The sequence below is a fragment of the Myotis yumanensis genome, unplaced genomic scaffold (genome assembly GCF_028538775.1).
Source record: "Myotis yumanensis isolate MYYU_CA2020_CCGP unplaced genomic scaffold, mMyoYum1.0.hap1 SCAF_10, whole genome shotgun sequence".
Classification (NCBI taxonomy): Eukaryota; Metazoa; Chordata; class Mammalia; order Chiroptera; family Vespertilionidae; genus Myotis; species Myotis yumanensis.
In genome coordinates, this window is record NW_027223761.1 from 53,230,496 (window position 1) to 53,250,664 (window position 20,169).

General features: G+C 39.3%; 1 protein-coding gene across 10 annotated transcripts in view; it reads right to left on the reverse strand.

Moving 5' to 3' along the window:
* DLG2 (discs large MAGUK scaffold protein 2) overlaps positions 1 to 20,169 on the reverse strand; it is a 1,989,136-nt gene that overhangs the window by 1,179,654 nt on the left and 789,313 nt on the right. For 2 of the 10 annotated variants that reach the window (XM_070425744.1, XM_070425743.1), the window contains exon 1: positions 17,140 to 17,381. The exons of 7 other annotated variants lie outside the window; for them this stretch is intronic. In XM_070425744.1, the coding sequence (XP_070281845.1) occupies positions 17,140 to 17,241 (102 nt within the window). In that variant the 5' untranslated portion in view covers positions 17,242 to 17,381. Of the gene's footprint in view, positions 1 to 17,139; positions 17,382 to 20,169 lie in introns of those variants that run through there. One more of the 10 variants, XM_070425746.1, reaches the window with a different exon arrangement.

Consider the following 20,169-nt stretch of genomic DNA (forward strand, 5'->3'; position numbering starts at 1 on the left):
AGATGAATGAGGTGTCCCTGTGCTTTGACTGAGTCATCTTTCTTTTAAAAATGAATGTGCCATCATTACAAGAAAGACTGCAAAGTGCCACGGTTCACTTGAATCACAGTTTCAGTTGTGTGCACAGTAGTAGGGTTTACTTAGTTCCGAAGAAAACCCCAAGATCCTGTCTTGTGCTAAATCAATGACCTTTATTCCTTCAGATGAGATCTGAACAGAACCACAAAAAATTGGAGAGGATGTTTTCCATCCAGCTGGGCTATGGGTGCTGAAGCAAGTGGTTCAGCAAATGAAGGAAGCAAATATTTACCATTCACACCTGCAAGGGCCAAGCAGTTCTCTACCACAAATGCTTCTCCTCTGAGATAAGCAAATAAAGCTCAACTCACAAAGTGCCCCACCATAAATCATACTTTTATCAAAACATTAGCATATAATTGGATACTTGGGTCCCAAGAGCTGAGGTTAGAGAAAAGCTGGTTTGGTCATATAAATGATAATAATTACCATAAGCAAATTAGCCCAGTCTTCAACTTTGATGATATTCTCAGTGACAATATTAAATAAGAGACTGAAAAATAGCTTTTGGGGCTAGGAAGGTTTATAAGAGCTCCTGGATCATATATTTTTAGTCCCTCATAAACTTAAACCATAGATTAAAAATAGTGCTATAAGTATTCATTTATGCAAGGTTTAAATGTATACATTAGAACATGCATATATATGTTTAGGTAGAATCTATTCCCCAGAATAACACATTACCACTTTATTTTCTTTTCTGCTTAAGTAGTAGTTTAATAGCAGTCAATATTTCTCAGCATATACCTTACTAAGTGCTTATAAATTTAATTTACAATCTTATGCAATTCGTACAATATGTGTTTTTACAAGCCATTAGCATTTCCATTTTGCACTTTAAGACTTGTCTTCAGAATTTTTAAGTATCTTGCTCCTTTTCCTACTACTAATAAGTGATAGGAGCTGAGTTTTTAACTTAGATCTTTCAAATTTATAAATTTGCATCTCTTTCCTATGATAAACTATCCTCAGAGGTGCCAGGTCTTAAGTCACGCAGTGTCTAGACTTGGGTCCTGCCAAGTATTGAAAAGAAGAAACAACATTTCTCTTCAGACTACAGTTTTCACAATTAGACCTGGGTTTGAAAACTAGCTTAGCCCGTTTTTCTCTATAAACTTGTGAAATGTTATTTATTGCCCTCCAATTCTTCATTGATAAAATGTGTCTATTACCTAGACAATAAATCCTTCATTTATACAGAAAATATTAATAAGCACCTACTGTGTGCTAGGCATCATGCTGGGCAGCAGGGAGAGAATGATAAAAAGAGCCCTGGCCCTCATGAAGTACACAAGCTAGATTTTCTAAACGTCTTCCAAAATGCATACCACTCTAATGATTTTAAACATTTGATATTCAAATGGTTTAACCACTATTGAACAGAGCCCTTCCTAATTAATTACTTCTTTGTTTTTACATTCACAAAAGACTCATTTTTCTCTTCTTGATTGTGTCTAATACACAGAAGCCCTATCTAACCTGAATTTATAGGTAATGAATGGTTTACTCATTTACATATACATTTGTTATCTGGGCATGTGAGTATGCACACAAGCACACACTCATTTCTAGAAGGATCTGAGATGGCCTCTTAGTTAATTTAAGAACTTCTTAGCTGGTTGCTCTTAGCAACAGTCTTTAGCAGTTAAGTTCATCAGAACAATTTCTTAAAGGGAATGGAGCATTCAAAATAGTTTAGGTAACAAAAGGGAAATAAACTAGTTTTAACTGGACTTAATGCTGAAGGAGTTACATGGGGCTTGATGATTCAAGTTTAGCTGGGATAGAGAAAATGATGGTTCTGAGAAGCACTTCACACAGAGGGGAATTTCCAGTGATCTCCTTTTCCAGAACACCAATGGGCTGAGTTTCTGCATCATCTCTGAAGCTGGCCCTCATCCTATAGAGTTCTTGACTAACACTTCTTAATAGTCCTACTATAAATCATTCAACTCTGTTAAAGACACGGACAATACCTGGATTCAGAGGCTGTCAGAGATATGAAAGCTGGTGTCAGTTTATAAGGAATAAAAGCAAAACAAATTCGTTCCAGCGGTTAGAAAATGATAAATTATTTTAAGATGTTAACTCCCCAAATAGAGGTCCCTGTGGGATGTCATGTGTAGACTTATTCATTTACCCATTCATTCCTTAGCCAACATCTAGATGTCAGTGTTGAGGACTGAGGAATTCATTTCTTTCTTCATTCAACATGTATTTCTTGAATACCTCAATTGCCCCTTTGCTCTCATAAGGTTGAGCTCAGTAGAAATGTATGAGGCTAAAAATACCCTAAAAATAATGTATGATGGGTATAATTATGCGAGAGGCAAGAAAAGCTTTCACAAAACTAGGCCAGGTCCTTCCTCTTTGAAACTAACAGTAGGGCTCATTAGCCTAAACAATTAAACATAAAAGTTACATAGACCATTCATTCAACAAACATATAGTTAGCATTAGTATGCTATAGGCACTATACTAGTAGTCAGGTGTTCAAGATGTCAAGTCCCAGACTCTTGACACCTTGTGGTATTTATAGCCTGGTGACAATTCAGCTCTGTATGACAGAAAGAAGTCCACAATTCCATGGGAGCAGAGAGGAGATATGGTGGCCAGGAATGTCTCCTATGAGGAGATGACACGAACTGACTTCTAAAAGGATTAGCCATACTATTAAAATTTCATTGATTTGTTCTCTCCTTAGAAAGAGCCCAAACCATTTTAAGACACTGGCCAACTGTAGAAGGATAAATACTCAATTTATTTGCTAAGCAAACTAATGATATTCTTGCTGAGCAGACAAGTAGAATGTTTATATGCAATCATTAAGTAACAGTGCAAGGTGCTAGCTAAATGGTTCATAGCCAAAAGCAGCTATGCAGAGAGTGCCTTGAAGGCTCTGAACAGACAGGCTCTACCCAAGGCAAGGACCTCAAACTGTCCAATATATCAGGATTATTCATTTAAAAGTAAGCAACTGTAGCCTGGCTGGCATGGCTCACTGGTTGAGCATCAACCTATGAACCAGGGGATCATAGTTCAATTCCAAGTCAGGGTACCTGCCCAGGTTGCAGGCTCAATCCCCAGTATGGGGTGTGCAGGAGACAGTCGATCAATGATTCTCTCTCATCATTGATGTGTCTCTCTCTCTCACTCTCTCCCTTCCTCTCTGAACTCAATAAAATATATATTTTTAAAAACCAAATAAAACAACTGTAGCCACACCATATGAAACACCTCATTAATATTTCTAAATGGCATATTGGGACACCTTAATAGATTCATTACACTATAACATAGGATTAGATTAAATGGAATTGAGTCTGTGATGGGTAATAAAGGATTTTCCAAACTATCGCTACCTCTGAAGCACAATATTAGGTCCTTAACATTAAAATTCTGGGACTGAGAAAATTTATTTTAGCAAAAATCTGCTCTTCGAGAATGGAAATAATCTTGATATGGTAGCTAGGTATTTTTATTTGTTTGTCTTTTGATGCTGAATCTTTCTAAATCTATATAAGTTTATTCATTATCTCTTAATATCCTAATAATTGAGTTAAAATTCAAGTTGAAATTGCTGCACATTTTTCCTAAACTGTTTCAGGAGAAAATCAAGTGAAAGAAAACATCATCAATTAAATGTAAAGAGGACAAATTAACTGCAAAAGAAATCTAGGTTTTGCCAGATAGATCTCATCTCTAAATATCTATATAGAGAAGACAGACATATGCCAATGCCAAATGCTCAGTCGAAATTGCAGAATACCTAGTTGTGCTAGTGAAAAATAATACATTTTGAGTTGCCCTTTCTGGTTAGAAAATTTAGAAATTCCCTTTCTAAATCCATATGAATGGAACAGAAAATAGGTATGTGGTCTGGCAACATCAAAAATTTGCTAGGCCTCCAAATATTATTAAGAAAGCAAACACCTAGATTTTGATTTTATTAGTAGAGAGCTGGTTCATCTCAAATCAACTTTACAGTAATTGTTCTCTGCTTCTCTAGAACTCAGAAACCCTAACATCTAGACCCGTGGTCAGCAAACTGCAGCTCGCGAGCCACATGCGGCTCTTTGGCCCCTTGAGTGTGGCTCTTCCTAAGCCTTAGGAGTACCCTAATTAAGTTAATAACAATGTACCTACCTATATAGTTTAAGTTTAAAAAATTTGGCTCTCAAAAGAAATTTCAATCGTTGTACTGTTGATATTTGGCTCTGTTGACTAATAAGTTTGCCGACCACTGCTGATCTAGACCATCTTTACACAGAGAGGAAGATTTTCATTTTTTCAAATGTATATTTGGGTCCACAAATCCTCATGACAGAAGGAGCAGGGCTTTGGCACATAAAAATTCTTACTAAGTTTCTTGGCTTAACACTAAAAATATAAATAACTGATCATGGAACTGTACATGACACTGATCTGACTGGAAGTAAGGAAGTTAAATCCATGTCCTGAACTCCTACAGTGGGACTTAAAAGAATCAAAGAGAGAGAGCCAACTGTGCTTTCATCTGGCCTAACTACATATGCTCACTACTACCAGGGACACAGAAAACATCGCAGTTCCAGGCGGGCCTTCCTTTTAGAGGTTAGAAATCACAGGAAAGAAGGGGACCAACCAATAACGCATTCAACTCAACTCTGCCCTTACCATCTGAAATGTTTATGCTCCGTGGACAGCTGCAATTTTACTCGATTTGGTCCACCTTTGCTGAGCTCCCACACTGCACCCTCAGCCCTTTAAGATTCAATAGGGGTAACACATACTCATTTTGATCACTTTTCTGCCCTCTGTTCCTGGCAGGATCCTGGAAATATCTTGGTTGATTGCTTTGGAAGCATGGTCAGTCACTAGGAACTGCTTAGGGAGGGACAAACAAGGAAAACAGAGACTTTCCCAGAAACCTGAGCTTAACCCCCAGAAAGGATCACTACATACTTTGTGACTTTGGGAAGGTATCAGGTCATTTAGGAAATAGGAATATGAAAGAGACTTTTAAAAATGTCCTGTCAACCCCCAACTAGTTATTTGATCACCCAGTATCGTGGAAAAAGAGCCTGACACTTGAACATCTCTAGCAAAGAGAATTTTAAACTCAACGTGCTTTAGTTGTCCTCACCTATAAAAGATCTACTTCATCGAGCTATTGTGTTGAGGGACAAAAGATAACTCATTTCAAAATGCCATCCATAGAATAATGATGACCATTCTTTTTAAATTTAAGAGCAATATTAAAGGTTTCTTCCGAAGTAGTCAGATAAAACCTCCACAAAGAGCTGAGCCCTGCATTCAGCAAGCAAATGCACAACCCCCATCCCAGCCTCTTAAACCCTCTGACCATCTTCATCTGAGAAGCTCATTGAAATTCCATGTCTACTTCACCAGAACAAAAGTGCAGTTTGCACAGCCTCATTTCCTATTTCCCTACAGTTATTATTTTTTTCTTTGCAAACTTTTCAAGATAAAATTCAATACCCCAGAGCTCTGGAGGATGCCTGATCTCCCTTCAGACAAAACAGGCATCCGGTTTCGACAATAAATGAGATCATAGCATCCCTACTAATACCGCCGTAGATAAGAACCTGTCAGCATTTTCATTATAAAACCTTTTTCTTCCCTCTGGGTTGAGAGATCAACCATAGCAATTTGCTGGGAAATAGCTCTAGCAAGGCTCAAGCACAGAGCGAAAATATTTTCATTTTACAGAGCTCGAGAAAGGTTTACTTGGGAATTAGGCAGGCGGCAGAATCCCAAGGAGCATGTCTTTCCGGTGGTCATTTGGCCTTTTAAATGAAAAAGCTATGTGCTTTATTAAATTATTTTTTTACTGATATTAAAACAGACTTTTCTCAGGCAGCAGATGTTAGGAAAGGGTTATCTACTTAATACCTCCAGGAAGCAGTGGCTCCTGTAACAGCTCTAACAGCTCACATGACTGAATCCATGCTCACTGGAGGTGCTTTGGGGTTGGGAGCATTTTCTCACAGACTTTCTGAGATAAAATCTTGGTGGGAGACTTATGCCAGCATTACTTCAAAGGGGAGAAAATGGGATATAGTGATAATATGCTAGGGTTTAAAAATAAGATCCTCCTAGCAAAATGATGGCACACTGAATATTCACCAAAGGGGGGTTGAATATAGCTAATACCTCATCTGGTTTCCACAGTAAACTTTGTTTCCCCCACTCCTGAACCTTGGGTTTACATTGAAAAAGCCTCTTTCTAGGCTATGTCATTCCGTGCTAACATACACAAAAGTGAAATGGGAAGAGACTGTATCTGAGGGAGTGAGAGGAAGGAAACTACTAAGATCTATTTAACAGCTATTATATGCCACACAGTATGACATTGTTTTCTTATGTGGTTAGTATTACAAGCCCACTAAATCTATATTATCTCTGTTGTACAGATGAGGACATTGAAGCTCAGAAAGGTGAGAGAGCTTCCCCAACATCCCAGAGAGGTGGTCCAGTCACCACACCTTTAAATACCAACTTCTGCCCTCAGGGCCTGCTTCCTACTTCTAGGTTTGCCTGCTCAAGAGTGCATTCAGGCATATGACTCACCAAGGTGTAGTCTAACACTGTCCTGCTCCACTTCCTCCTTTCTCCCTTCCCTTCTTCCATCCAAGAAGAAGGTATACCTTCAATGTCATGCCACTAAATGTCTGGTACCATGACCTTTGAACACCAGCAAAGAAGCGTTGAATCATAGTTATCAACAGTAGACTTGAGGCCAAAACCAAACTCTGTTTTCTTTCTGACCTAGTCCAAGACCTTGAAAAGACCAGATTAATTTCAATTACCTCCAAAAAGCCTTCTCTAACTATACTTAAAGCAACCATTGCTTCTTTTGTCCTCTCGTTGACTATAGCAGGGTTTCCCAATCAATTGGAATATGAGACTATTTTTAAAATATAAGCTATTTTGAGGAACCTCACTTGATATTAGCTGTACATATGAAGAGATGGTACCATATAGAGTGGTTCCCTTCATGGAGCTGTTTTGAGTGGCATGCAAGTTCATTCATGTAAGGTCCTTAAATAGAACCTTGTGCATGGTGAGCACTCAATAAGAGTTAGCTGGCCCTGCCCTGTTTGCTAATTTTTCCATGTGTATTTCTCAGTGCTGGCACACTAGCCAAACTGAAAGGATCCCAAGGGAAGGACTCTATCTTATTGTGTTTGACTTCCCATGAGTTGTGTGCCCACTATGATGCTAATAGAGATGCTCAAGAGAGAGCTAGAAATTGATTAACTCACTGGTATACCTATCATTCCACAAATGGAGACTTTTGCCAAAGACAGTGAGGATAACTGAAGACATGGCTCCAGGGAAAAATTCAATCTCCTAATGTTAGATAACAAGCCAACACACACGGTAGGAGCCACCATGTTATTTGAGACCTTATTAAAGTAAATATCATTAATCATTATTTGATGCTATCATTATTTGATATATAATGCAGTGATATTAGTCCTTGGTGGTTTAACCTATAATGAGGATGTTAAGGAAGTCAGAATGCATTAGACCAGCCTTTTGCAGATTAAGACCATTTTTAAATGTGCTCACCTCTCAAATAAAATGATTTCCAAATACCTCAGAAACTTGGGCAAAACTTTAATAAAGACAATGCAATAAAATACCACCACAAATAATATGTTTTATATTAGAAATTCTCAACACATACACACAATGTTTAAAAATACTACATTATTTATGAGGTTTCCAGAAGCCATAATTTATGGCCATGTTCTTATTCCATTTGACCCAATCTTTACTTTTTTATAGAAAAAATTATTATTGAATACTTAATCATCACTGCAATATACAATGTGTTCATAAGGCTGACAAGAACATTCATATATATAAATATAAATGGAAGTCATTAAAATAGCATTGAATGATTTATATTATGCTATATATAGAGTTATAATCTGTGATTTATAATTAAATAAATTCATGACCTCTTAGAGAAACAAACTATAAGATCCCATTCAACAAGATACCCATGACATGAAGATTCGATTGAATTTATAATCTATTAGTTCCTCTATAACTTATTATACAATAATAATTAACTAGTGATAACATGTCTAGGAACCAGCCTAGGAACCAAATGTATTAGTCAAGATTTTTCAGAGAGAAAAGGAGATTTATTATAAGAATTTAGCTTATGTAATTATGGAGGCTGAGGAGTCCAAAACTCTGCAGCTAGCAAGTTGAGACCTAAGAGGACCCAGTATAGTTTTAGTATAAGTCTGAAGGTCTGAGAACCAGGAGAGCTGATGATATAAATTCCATTCTGAAGACCAGCCAGCCCAAGATCCAAGAAGAGTTGATGTTTCAGTTTAAAACTTAAAACCAGCGCCCTGACCAGTTTGGCTCAGTGGATAGAGCATCGGACTGCAGACTGAAGGGTTCCAAGTTAGATTCTGGTCAAGGGTATGTACCTTGGTTACGGCACATCCCCAATGGGGACTGTGCAGGAGGCAGCTAAATCGATGTTTCTAACTCTCTATCCCTCTCCCTTCCTCTCTGTAAAAATTAATAAAATATATATTTTTTAAAAGACTTAAAACCAGAAAAGGCTGACATCCCAAGTCAAAGTAGTCAGGCAGAAGGAGTCCTCCTTACTCAGATTTTTTGTTCGAATCAGGTCTTTCACTGATTAGATGAGACCCACCCACTTTAAGGAGAGCAATCTGCTTCACTAGGTCCAGAGATTCAAATGTTAAGCTCACCCAGAAGCACTCTCATGGCACACCCAAAATAACATTTAGCCAAATGCCTGGGCACCCCATGAACCCATCAAGCTCATACATAAAATTAACTGTCACACTAGGATAACACATCGAATAATGTATAGTATGTTTCAGCTCTAGGAAGTTTGATAGCACAAGAAGTTTTGAGGCAATCTACTAAAAGAAAATGACAAACTGTAACAAAATACACACTATTTATTTTTTCACTAATTCACTCAGTAAACACTGACAAACACCTATATAATTCACTCATCCATTCAACAAATATGTATTGATTGCCTTGTATGAGACAGACATAGGTCTATTTACTAGATCTTTTAGGCACTGTATGAAACAAATATGATATTTCCCCTGACCCTAAGGACCTCACCTTTTAGATGGACAAATAGAATAAGTCACAAATTAGAATTCAGATTAAAATTAAGATTTAAACATTAAGTATTTGATGTCATAGGCATCCAACTCTAAAGGTTATTGTGATGATTAAGTAATTTTATTCAGAAGGGACTTGGGATAATTTTACCATATGAACTTTGGATCTTCATGAGGATATTCATGAGTACCTGACAAAAGGCTTCATGAGAAATATAATAAAATAAGTCTGAGGTTCTTCAAGATCCTAGATTCTATGACCCAACATTCCCTTTGGTGAACATATTTTAGTGACTGTACAACATTTAACCCCCCACCCTATCTTTTGACAGTTAGGCTCCCCATCTCAATTGTTTTATATTGAATATTAAATTTGAAAAGGACCTTATACTGGCAAGAACACTTTTTTCCAATGGGACACAAGGCCTACGCAACCTGCTTCTTTGGGACACTCAGCACCTGTTTCACTCATTAGCTCATTTTTCATTTTCTGTTTCTGGGTCAGATTTAATCTAGGATTTCTTTTGGTGTGAATTGCATAATCTTTTAGATTTTGCCTTTTGTTGCATAAACACACTTTAAAAATGTGTTGATAGGTTAAGTACATAAATTCCTATGTACTGACTGAAGGAAAGTGTCCAATTGACTATCAATAATCTCTGACTTTTCACAATTTGCAAAGTGGGCTTAACTAAATGGAAGACAAAAATATGTACTGGATATTTACCACATTCCAGGCATTGTGCTCAATGTTTTCATAAGTGTTACATCACTTAATCCTTACAACAGTTGTAAGCAAGGTGTTATTTTTCCTGCTTTTTGCAGCTAAATCTTGTTAGTTTCTCTTCTCTCACCTTGATTTTCAACTTCTGCTCCATAGTTAGATATCATGACAAAGAAAAATTACACTGAGTTAGAAATGAGGATACCTGGTTCTAGCTGTGACCCTGTGATTTTCTGTGTGCTCTTGAGAAAGTCACCCCCTCTCTATATGGTTTAATAATTTTATTTGGGGGAAAAAGAAAATAAATATTAGGAAAGGGTGCATCAAACATCTCTCAAAGGAAAAAAAAACACACAGCTTTACAATAAGACTGAGTCCTCTGATAGGTGTGCCTTACCTTCAAATTCAGATTTATTCCCAGAAAGGTGTGTAAAAATTACATTTTTACAAATAGACTCCTAACTTAAAGGCACTTATAGGAAGTTGCTATTTAAAAGAGCCCTATGGTTAATTCTGGAAATGAACATAGGCTCTAGACATAAACTGCTTGGGCTCTAATTAGGCTCTGCTACTTAAAAGCAATGTGACTATAGACAGGTTACTCAAACTCTATATGCCTCAACTGCCCCATCTCTAACATGGAGATAACTATTATACCCAACTCTGAAGGTTATTGCAATGATTAAGTGACTTGACATTTGTAAAGCATGTAGAACATGGTAGAAGGTTAGTGTGTAGTGTTGGGATAAGGACTTATGCCTTGACTATAAATAGCTGTTACCTTAAGGTACCCATGTTGAACATGAACAACTAGATTTTTAAAATATTAGATATTTTAAAACTTGGATACACCAATATAGTCATGAAACATATATTAACTTAAAGTCTAACAGAGTTTTAACCTTATTCACAGGAAAACAAATGAATTATCTGTTATTCATAAATCCATAAAGTAGAGGAAAACTATTTAAAGCTGGAGAATATTATTATATCTGAAGTAACTTGTGATAGTGCAAATTTATATGGGCATCATTAAAATAAATGTAGCACTACCCATAATCAAGAGTCTTAAAACATTTAAAAGACATGCCTTAGTAATTCTACTTGTTCTAGACTATCTAAAGGAAATAATGCCAAACCCAAAAAATACCTATTCCCCAAGTTATATATTTTATTTGACTGACTTTTAATAAAAACTTTGGAAAAAAAACAATATATCCAAAAATAAGAATGTTTATTAAAATATATACACAAGCCTGGGTGGTGTGGCTAAGTGATTTAGTATTGACCTATGAAACAAGAGGTCACAGTTTGATTTTTGGTCAGGGCACATGCAAGATGCATCTCAATCAATGACTCCCTCATAATTGATGTTTTTATCTCCCTCTCCCTCTTCCTCTCTTTCTCACCCTTCCTCTCCCTTCTCTGAAATCAATAAAAACATATGAATATATATATGTATATATATATATATATATATATATACACAAATTTTAATATAATCTTAAAACATTTAAAAGTGAACTTAATGTGACTGAAACTACATCAAAAAATACATTTTATGAACATCATCAATAACAAAATAGTACCAGAGTAATATATACTAAAATATTAACAGTTTTAATCTCCAGTCTTTTAGGACAATAATATTTTCTGAAATTTGTTCTATTTCTGATTTATATTTTAAAATTTTATTTCAATGAACATGTGTTACTTTAAGATAAAAACAAAGAACACAGCAAAATAGTCAAACATTGGCAAAATTCAAAATGTTCCCTTAGAGAACAACTGTCCTACCAATGACAAAAACATACATAGTGATATATAGCTTAATGAATCCTCTATGAATACCACTATTTTATAACAAAATTGGTTATGTATAACCAAATAAACACATAAGCAAACAAAACCACTTCATCAGGGAGACTTTCTAGGCAAGAAAAGGAGTCCTGGGAGAAGTTGGAGAAGGCCAGGGGGTTTCAGGGAGCTGTCCACCACAGAGGTTCTGACCAGCACTTTGATGCTGAGGGATTATAATAGCATCTCTGGAAGTTGGTATTCCACAGCCCACTTCCCTTTGCTCATCTTCCTCTTTCCTGGTATCTCCTCATCTTTCTATCATCCTTCCTTCCCCTTTGCCCCCTCCTTTCTCTGTTTTCCTGATAACTATGCAGGTTGAAAGAAGTAACACTTGTAAAGCACCTAAAATAGTTTCTAGCTTTTATAGACATTTAATCAAGCTAAATTATGTTTTCCCGTCCTTTTCACCTTTCCAACTCATCCTCTTTTTTTCTATTTTCTTCAGTTTTCATTGCTTTCTGATTCTCACTCTTCTTTCTTTGGGAAGAGTCACCATAGAGACTCTACCCATAATCAAGGGTCTTAAAACAGGGAAGTTGCTTTCTACCAGATGATCCTTGTCTTTGAGTGTGAGGCAGTTCATGCAATGTCTAAACATTCACTTGAGGGTGGTTGGGGGAGGTTCCAGGACTCTAATACATTTTCAACAACTTTTCCCTATCCTAATCCACCAAGCAGGATATTAAAGGCACCTAATGTGGCCTAGGAACTTGATTGTTTGATTCTGCTGAGATGTTAAATTAACAAATGGCTATTGATGGATGTGGGAGAAGTCCCCTAAAGTATGAAACCCATTTCAGTAACATATTCTTTTGAGTTAAAAAAGAGCAAAAGAATAATTGTAGAGACATTACATTTTAAAAAATAAACGTTTAGACTATTAGGGGAAATAACAAATATTCCATGGGGTGTTTATTTGTTTGTTTTGCCTCAGAAATGGTGGCTGGGAAGAGGAAAGTGAAGGGAAGGGGCCTGACAGGGGCTGCTGACCTTTGTAATGCAGCTACAGGCAAGATAAAGAAAGAGACACAATACATAGGCTTGGCCATGGGATTACATTCAGAAATTGAGATTTTGCAGGGGGAGAAAACAGCGAAGCAAAAGTAAAGCAAGTATCTGTTTTCCAATAATGACACAAACACAACCAAGATTGGAAAGCCCGTCAGAAGTCCCCCTTCTCCATGGAAAGTCCATTACCAAAGCAAGATTTTATGGTAATGACATGTGGTCTGGGGCAAAAAGTAGACTGATATGATGGGGAATTTTTTTTTTTCAAACAACAAAATCTTTTTTTCCTATGAGGCTTTTAAGATCAAGGAGAGGTATGAAGTGGAATTATCTCCCTCAATAGACTTATAATTCTTGAAGGAAAAGAATGGTGTCATAATCACATTTGTATCTCTAATGTCCATCACAGTGCCTGGGATAGAGCCTAGCATGGAAAGACTTTTCACATTTAGAGTCATAAATCATCATCAGTTAACTACACTGAATGACAGCAAGGGTAGGGGGTGAAGGGGCCACTGGAAATTGCTAAGTGACAAAATAAAATTATTTTGGTTTTCTGCCTTGAAAGCTCAAGTTACTCAACACCCTGCAAGCCATTACTAGGTTTTGGAATAATAAGAACAGTTTAAGTACTTTTGAAACTGACAAAGTCTGGCCTACACAGGAACATGGTTTCAGACTTTGTCATGCTAAATATCTTCCAGGATAGACAAATAAATATCTGCCCTAATAATTTTAGTTTCAAACTTACTAGATACTATTGGAAAGAACACTTTTTTGGAGGCTCCATATTGACAGCTACATCTCAATGAGTTTTTTTGGAAATAATTGTTTAAATTACACTTTCATTGCTCAAAGATTCAGCTAAAATCCTTATTTTATAGTTTTTCTTAAATCAATCTTATAATTAATAGAGTCACCTACCACAGCTTTTGACTTTGAGACCATGGGGTATAAGAGCTGTTTATTGTCACATCTCCAGTGTCTGGCATTTATTGGGTGCTCAATGGATGGGTATTTGTTGATTAATGAAACAATAGTACCAGGTTTTCATTAATTTTTATAAATCTATTTTATGTTGTAAATGTTTTATCAAATGTTTCCTACATTTTACATAAACACTTAGCATAGAGAAAAATAACCCTAAGAAAAATAATGATCAAGCTCATTGCAAAGATTAACAAGTTATCAAAGAACTATCCCAACAATCAAAGAGGTCCCTCCTAGAAGTGATGAGCCCCCTTAATGGAACTATGAAAATAACCGAGGCAATATGAAAGTATCATTTGATAAATGCATACATACTTTTTAAAATTGCATGTCTTGCAATGACATATGTTATGCAGTAGTTATTACTGTGGCTCTTCTACCTGAGGAAGCTGAAACTTTAGAGAAATCATATATATATACACACTAAAGGCCCAGTGCATGAAATTCGTGTACTGGGGGGGAGGGGCCGTCCCTCAGCCAGCCTGCGCCCTTCTGCCACCATCGCTGTGCTCACCAGCCATGAGCCCCAGCTTCTGGCTGAGCAGTGCTCCTCCTGTGGGAGTGCACTGACCACCAGGGAGCAGCTCCTGCGTTGAGTGTCTGCCCCCTGGTGGTCAGTGCATGTCATAGCAACCAGTCATTCTGCCAATGGGCTGAAACCAGCTCTCTGACATCCCTGGAGGGGTCCCAGATTGCAAGAGGGTGCAGGCCAGGCTGAGGGACCCCACCGGTGCATGATTGGGGCCAGGGAGGGATGTGGGTGGTTGGCCAGCCAGGGAGGGACCACGGCAGGGCTCCAGGGTGTGTACGGCCTATCTTGCTCAGTCCCGATCAGCTGGACCCCAGCAGCAAGCTAACTTACAGGTCAGAGTGTCTGCCCCCTGGTGGTCAGTGCACATCATAGCGAGCAGTTGAGCAACCTTAGCATGTCATTAGCATATTACTCTTTGATTGATTGAACCGCCAATTGGATGACTGTACACTTAGCATATTAGGCTTTTATTATATAGGGTATACTGTATATATACTAGTACATCTTGTTTTGAAATCCAGGCCCATATGACATACAATTTATGTTCTGTTATCATATGTCAGATAGTGTTGAAGAATTTCACAAGAGAGAAGGCTCTATTATTCTCTCCATATCTAAGTTTCTAAGGTGGGAGGCTTATAACAACCAGTCTATAATAAACCAACTATTAACTATAGCTACGATGTAATTACCAATTCCATTATATGCTTGGCAAAATGAAATGGAATAGATCCTCTAAAAGTATTACTTCATTTTCATAGAGACCTGATTTATTTTCCAAAGAATAATGTCTACCAACACCCATGATTTGGGTGTTTCACTCTATTGACATGGTTCATCTCACAAACTGACGTTGTTAAACCAGAATACCAAAAGGAAGAGAATGTAAAGAAAGTTAAACTAATGTAATTCCCCAGCCTTAAAAAGAAAGTGAGCTTGTAATTATGCCAATTTCCTTCAATGATCTGGAAAGCAGGGGAAAACTTAACAACAGTATAAAAGAAACCTCTTTGAAAATGAGCTTTAAGGATTGAGTGCATATTCAACAACATTCTCCATAACAACAACTTATTTGATTATTAGCTTGTGTTTAATTTCCCTTGACAAATAACTCACCTTTATTAATAATCATTTAGCACTGCAAAGCACTTCTTGTAAGTTTACAGGAATAGATTTTTAAATAGTAGCCATTGCTAAGATGCTGCTGTAAATACAATCAAGAGAGTGAGTGGCTAGCATCATGGGGAGAGGGTGGCAAGTTGTGTGCAGAGAGGAGCTAACAAGTTAGTTTTCGGTGGTGTTCATTCACATACATCTTCCTGACAGCGGTGAGCACACAAACCTTCAACAACTCTAAGACCTTTTCAGTGATTTCCAAAGGAGTGTAGCTACTCTTCAGCATCATCAATATATATATTTAACTGACTAAGGTGCAGCTTATCTTATTGAGTAAAAAACCCATAAATCTCTGGCAGTAACTTTACCATTAAATGACTTTATGAAGGATATCATTGCAGAATGTTAGCGCTCAGGAGAATCATCTCATCTACACACCTCAATTTATAGAATAAAACCTGAGGCTCAGAAAAGAGAGAAGATTCTATAGGCATAGTCAGTATAAGACTCACAATCCTGACTCACAATTTTCTCATGAAACCTACACCCCCTATGAGCAAGCTCCATGAAGTTGAACGTGTATGTTTCATTAACGTGACTGCCTAACATGCTTGCCAGCTGTCCAATCCAGTCCCTGCTGCTGAGTTTCAGTACAATAGGGAATCCTGTGATTATTCACTTAGGAATGTGAATTTTCAGTTATTTCAGATAAAGCTCTCTCTCCTTAGAGAGTCTCCATAGAAGCCAAAATGTTTTAGACAAACAGGCCAGACAATCCCACCAGCTTTTCACAATGAAGAGAAATGAAGGTGTGTACGTAGGAGTAAGGGGACGTGAGTTCATACCATTTCTGGGCTAAGACTGCTCCCATACCAAGTTCTACGCACCTTTTTCAGGAGCTGCATTATTGAGTCCAACACAAAAGTTTCAGACCAGGAGCAATGAATGGTAGGCAACCCGCTTCAAAAGCCTTCAAACCTCATTTCCTTGGGAACACCAATCACCTTTACAAAAATCTGGGGTGGGACAGTTATTCACCAGAAACTTCACTAACTGCGCCACCTCTTGTTACAATTCCCGAGTGTTGATTTCAAGTAGATTGTATAAGCTCAGAGAAAAATACACAATTGGGGGCAACATGAGCTTAGCTCTATTTTTTTTTCCTATCTAGAATAAAAATAAGCTCCTCCGCTATTAAAGTGCCAAATTGCAAATTGATATGTTCCATTTCATCTCCAGGACATGTACCCCCGAAGCTACCCCTTGGCTGACCGCGGGTCGCGTGGGTCAGGGCTCCAGGCGGCAGTAACCTGTGATGAGTTCGGGACGCCCAGAAGAGCCGCCAGAAGCCCAGGCGCTAACTAAATCTGAAATATGCAATGAGATCCCAAGCGGAGAGCAACCTAAGGCGCCCCCTTTCCGAAGCGTATCAGCTCTCGGAGCCTCTGCACCTCACACACCAGGGTCCTGTCACGACCGAGTTAGCAACCCAGCATTGGACGCCAGAAAATCCGTGTACTCGCCAGGCCCCCAAACCCAGCCGGCTCCCAGAGAGAGCAGAGCAAGTCTTAGTTCGCTTCTGCCCATCGCTCCCCCGGACAGGCAGACACAGAAACAAACAACAGAAGAATTGGTCGCACCCCCCGCGGGAGGCAGCATGCATTAAAAAGACATGAACCTCGTCCTACCTTGCATCCAAACATCAACGACAAAGTGTTGTTGGTGCAAGCAACTTTGCAGTGGCAAATCATTGGTGTAAAACAGTCAGGGTCCTTAACAACAGGGGACATTCCTTTCGGGCTGCGGCAGTGGCAGCTCGCTGGGGGACGCGAACACGGTGCTCGCCGGGCATGTGGAGCGACAGCCTAGACCGAGCGGCCGCTCGGATCGCTGCCCCCTGCGCCCGGCACAGCCATCCCAGCGCCCGGGTAGAAGCCACGCGTGCGGAGGGCAAGTACCAAGCTGGGTCTCCCTTCCCTGGGGAATGATGCGTGGGGTGGGGGGAGGGGGGAGGGACGGACCAAGACGGATTTCCCCCCCCACGATGGTGAATTGGGGGGGGGGGGGGTAGGTAAAATTTTAAATAATTAAATAAATAAGTAAAAATAAAAGGAAGGCAGGCTCTCTGAGCGCAGGGTTCAAAGGAGGTGGGGCAGTATTAGCATGTAAAAGGATGTTGCCGCCTACTCGCCCCAGTCACACAAGATTGTCATGAGAGCTGAAGGGGGCTGAAATTATTCTCTGAAGGAAAAAAAAAAAAAAATACTGCAGCTCCCGATTTGGTAAAAAGCCAGTGGCTTGCAGCAATCCCGAGTCACCGTGGGGAGCGCTGGCCCGGCAAGTGGGATGGGAGGGAGGGGCCGGGAGAGGGAGGGAGCGTGGCGCTGGCCAGCCTGACCCAGCCCGCCCTGGTGAGCTCAGTCCCTGGGGTGGGCGCCGCTGGGGCTGTCAGCGCTGATGTGCCCCCCTTTCCTGCTGCTGCCTGGCGTAGGCGACCTCTGAAGCCAGTGCCTGAGAAGAGGGAGGCCCGCCTCACCCTGCTGCGGGCCACCTCAGGCCCTCTGGCAAAGGCGTGCCCGGGTTGATGGCTTGCAAAGGGCCCTAAGGTAGAAGTGAGCTGGAAATGGTTTCCCAGAGGCCCTCCTCGGCCTTTGCCTTCTGGGGGGCAGAGAGCTTACTCCCTCCCTGGAGGGTAGATTCAAGCCTTGGAACCAAGGCTCTATCTCATATAACATTTTTTTAAAAACTCAAAAAGAAGAGTCCGCCCCCTCCCCACATTGATGTCTCCGAAGCTCCAAGAAGGCCCAGAAGTATTTCTGTAGTTCCGGAAGTATGAATGTCAAGACTGGTGGATGCTTTATTGGCTTTTTCCTTTCCTTTTTTTTTCCTTCTTTTTAAAGTGAGGCTGTCAAAATTGCAAAAGACCAAAAAATATTAGGCATGTGGCTGGCCCAGCTGCAAAAATGCTTATTGAAGACAAAAATTAAAAAAAAAAAAAAGTGATAGGAAGGGTACAGACAAGAAAGTAGATAAAACTAGCCCTGCCTGGGTGCCACCTAAGTGCCTGGCACTATGCCCCACAGACTGTTGGTGGAACAGAGCAAGACATCAGGGATCAGAATCACACTCTGCTTCTGGTGGTGGTGAGAGTAGGTGGCTTTGTGTAAGTTACAGTGCCTGAGCCTCTGTTTGCCTCTCTGTAAATGGGGCTATTAACCCCTCCCCTGCAGAGCTGTCAAAAAGACTAGAGATGATAGACAACACATTTCTGTGGTGAGCCCATTGGTACCTGGCGGCTGCTCTTGGTTTACATACATAGTTTCTTTCATATCTTCGCCAGAGAGGTAAAAGTTATTTGGACACGTTTTCTTAGAGGAGGAAACTGAGGCTTATAAGGTTCTATCACAGTGGTTCTCAACCTTCCTAATGCCGCAACCCTTCAATACAGTTCCTCATGTTGTGGTGACCCCCAGCCATAAAATTATTTTCATTGCTACTTCATAACTATAATTTTGCTACTGTTATGAATCATAATGTAAATATCTGATATGCAGGATGTATTTTCATTGTTACAAATTGAACATAATTAAAGCATAGTGATTAATCACAAAACAATATGTAATTATATATGTGTTTTCCGATGGACTTAGGCGACCCCTGTGAAAGAGTCGTTCGACCCCAAAAGGGTCACGACACACAGGTTGAGAACCGCTGTTCTATCATTTGCCCAAGTCACACAATCAATAGTCATGAAGGTGAGGTTCAAAGAACAGTGATGGGAGAGAGTTTAAGAAGCAATTTCACAGGGGACATGACGCACTTCTCCAGAAGCTAGTTCCAAAATCTCCAGATTTAATTGAGAAGGGCCAGGCTTGTCAAATTTGCATGTATGTGATAGTGTCGAAGGTCTCTTTCTACCTGGGCATTGAGCTCAGATCTTGGAATACAGCAACAACATAGCACTAAACATCCATAGCAGACTCTGGTAGACCCACAGCCTCGGATGCTTTCCCACCAGAATGCCAGGCAGCTGAACTCTAAAGTTATAAGAGCCCCAATAATACTATACTCTGCAGCTTACAAAGTTCCAGGAGGATCAAAAGAACAAAACATCTTGCAAACTGTCCAGTCAAATGCATTGTCCTATAAACTTTTTTTTCACTTGCCCATGTCCAAAGTACCTCACCCTCCTGTTCCAAGTCAATGGAAATTGGACCTGATAACAACAGAATTCCCTGGGGTGTTTTAAAATAATGGTCCAAACCTTTATTCTCATTCCTTAGATTAGGAAGATATCAAAGAATCTGCATTTTCCCTCAGCCCCCCTGCCCCTGCTGAGAGGAATATGGGTCCTGCCTACAACATCAAGACCTCTTAAAGGGAGTTGAGGCAAATCTGGTTCTAACTGAAGAGGGCAGCTATGCTTCAGGCTTTGGGGTTCTTACACTAAGTGCCAGGGTCCTCACCCAGTTGGTCTCCCTATTAGGAATCAAGATTGCTTCAATCAAGTTCCTATCTAGGGACTGCTGGGGCTGGGGAGGTCTAATATGTGTGGGCTTAAACATAGCAGATCACATTTAAGGAGAACTCTGGTCTGATGCCTTCAGTGGAATCTTAGTCACATTCACGGATTAAGTATATCCCTTAGCATTTTATCCCTTTATGTTACCATAAAATGTGAGATTGTGTGAGCATTTCCACCTACAGAGCATCTATAA